This window comes from Sphaeroforma arctica (assembly GCF_001186125.1).
Source record: "Sphaeroforma arctica JP610 unplaced genomic scaffold supercont1.428, whole genome shotgun sequence".
In the NCBI taxonomy this organism is placed as follows: domain Eukaryota; class Ichthyosporea; order Ichthyophonida; genus Sphaeroforma; species Sphaeroforma arctica.
Window position 1 is genome coordinate 61,813 of NW_014040130.1, and position 2,500 is coordinate 64,312.

The window sequence follows — 2,500 nt, forward strand, 5'->3', positions numbered from 1 at the left end:
GTGTGTGTGCGTGTGTGTGTGTGTATTTATATATATTTATCTACAAAGTAGCAATTTGAAATCTCAGTTGTCAGGGAGCATTAGGCCTATATAAATATTTATCTACAAAATAGTATTTGGAGATCTCAAATGTCACGGAAAAATTAGTCCGCAAGTCCGAATGGAAATTCAAAAATCTATTGCGAACGTCAGTTTTTATTTCATCCTGACTGACATAAACGCCTTGCAATTGTTTTCCATTCGAGTACATGCCCGTGCCTCGCTGTGCCTTTATTCCGGGTGCATGAGGCTTTTAACTAGTCTTTCATAGCCTTGCATGAATCAGCCGGTATTAGTGTACAAAGTTTTATCACATTCAGCGTTCAGTGCTCGCACTCTATCTGCACCCTGTACAATTGGAAGGAGTGATCTCTTATCTTCATAGCTCGGTCTAGATAGCTCTACCCCTTATAGGCAGGCGGTGTTGTTTATTATTTTTATGTTGTGGACGCTGATCTAATTTGATAACCAGCTTTCGTAGCTTGTGTCGGATGGCGTTTCCGCTTCTAACGGATTACTTTTATTCTGCAGTGACAGCGATGGCGGAGGGGCAATACAAACCACATTTGCCAGTGTGAGCAAACGCAATGCCGGCAACCACGACGATGAAGCGGACATTCCGTTGGTGGCTGAGTTCATCGATGAGGGTGCCATCAAGGGCACTGATCTTAAGCTTTGGAAGAGCGGTATGTAAAATGGTGATATCGTCCTCTTAATTTAATTATCGAAATGGATATGTTGACATTGTTTCGGGTTTGTTCGTGGTCCTGTATCAGGTGCACCCTTTTCTCGATTGGCCGGGATGTTATTGCAAGTCTAGCTTGCTAATAGACCATTTTCTATTCAAACCACTTGGCCGATATGTTTGGAATTTTGTGAACATCGTCAGTCATGGAATAGGCCGATTGACATTGCTTATCGATTGTCTCACCATATCGCATTCAACCGTCCACATAGTTGCCGCTGATCAGTCAACAGCTCCCGTGAGAACCAGGTAGGCATTCTAATATAAAGTCTGTTGAGATCTTGACATTTATTATTGAAAACTTGGCATCTTTTGGTTATCACGAATTATCATTTGTGAGCGCTCTTATCGATTTTTTTGGCTCAAGTTGTAATCCTAATGTACACTTAATTGATTGGCAGGCACGATTCTGTCTCTCCAAGCCGTCCCCGCAGAGTGAGACAACACTCGCCTCAGCAAAGTCCGCCTAGGCGACGCCATGACTCGCCTGATCAAAGCCCTCCCCGACGAAGGTATGGTTGAAACCGGCGCAATTGTGCCTATACTCGCTCTGTATTAGCCACCCTGATATTGGTGCCGTTGGTTTGTGGCAGCGAAATGAATGAAGATGGCATCGTTGTAGCCGTACCCCTACACTGGGGTACCCGTTGTTCTCTGGTAAAGTGAGTAAACTAAACGAGAGCTTGAGAAACGTATTTTTTACCTCACGTTCTGACTCAACCATACAATGAGCTCAATTCGCTGGTATTCGTAATACCTGGAGCCTCAGAAGGATAAATTTTTACCCCTATTGTCGGTAATTCACGTTTTCGTACATCTAACCCCCATGAATCGCATTGTTTTTTCAAGCTCAAGATTCGATGTGATGGTGAAATTTTATATATTTTTAGCGCTCCGATTTAGTTCTCATGTCCATGGTGATAAACATGCTGATGTAATACGTGATCGAATGTCTTACCTGTTAATTTACAGGCATGACTCTCCCGACCAAAGTCCACCACGAAGTACCAGACACGATTCACCGGATCTTAGCCCACCCCGAAAAAGGTATGGGTGGTATTGAATAACCAGTTATATTCATAAGACTGAAAATCTGATCGGAAGTGCCATTAACAATAGTCACGACCTCTATATCTATGCAGGCGGTATTTTCAATGCATTATTTATGCCGGACACAAGCTTCAATATACTGTGTTCATCTAATACATATGCAATTGACACTGACGGTTATTGTATCCCGCTGTGTATGCATGGCTGTACGCAGACACGATAGCCCAGATCAGAGCCCTCCGCGTCGCAGGCAAAGACATGATTCTCCAGATCAAAGTCCGCCCAGGAGGAGGTATCGCGTTTTGTTTTTGTAATAGAGTTGGGATTTTAAATACGGTTGCAGTAGTGTTAGCAAAGTGCTAAGAGAATGGGGGCAGGGCCTTCAGGAAAATACACTCATCTGTCCAATATAGTGTTATTTCTGCATGTAGTGTCGCAGTTCTGTTTCCGGATTTCAGAAGTGTTTGTCATGTTCAGTGTAGATGTGGCGAGGCGCAAATACACTTCTCTCCCACGGCATACAATCTGGGCGCATATACTGTACATAAATCTGGTTTGACCAATTTGCTACCCGATTTCAAGATATTGATTTTTGGTACACAATTTGGATGACGCGTGTCATTCTATGTTCTCGCACTGCATGAGCCTCTTTATATTTCTGTCAAG

General features: G+C 43.2%; 2 protein-coding genes across 2 annotated transcripts in view; both read left to right on the top strand.

Annotated features, from left to right (window-relative positions):
* Positions 1–530: 530 nt before the first annotated feature.
* On the top strand, positions 531–733 carry SARC_06158 (hypothetical protein; the record flags this gene model as incomplete). The annotated part of the gene is made up of 2 exons (XM_014299958.1): positions 531–535; positions 571–733. The coding sequence occupies 2 exons, from the start codon at positions 531–533 to the stop codon at positions 731–733; spliced, it is 168 nt and encodes a 55-aa protein (XP_014155433.1).
* A 529-nt stretch (positions 734–1,262) lies between these two features.
* The window catches only part of SARC_06159 (hypothetical protein), a gene marked incomplete at both ends in the record, with an annotated part of 6,266 nt that continues 5,028 nt past the window's right edge, over positions 1,263–2,500 (top strand). Inside the window, one exon of the mRNA XM_014299959.1 lies at positions 1,263–1,296. Coding sequence (XP_014155434.1) covers positions 1,263–1,296 — 34 coding nt within the window. The remainder of the gene's footprint in view (positions 1,297–2,500) is intronic.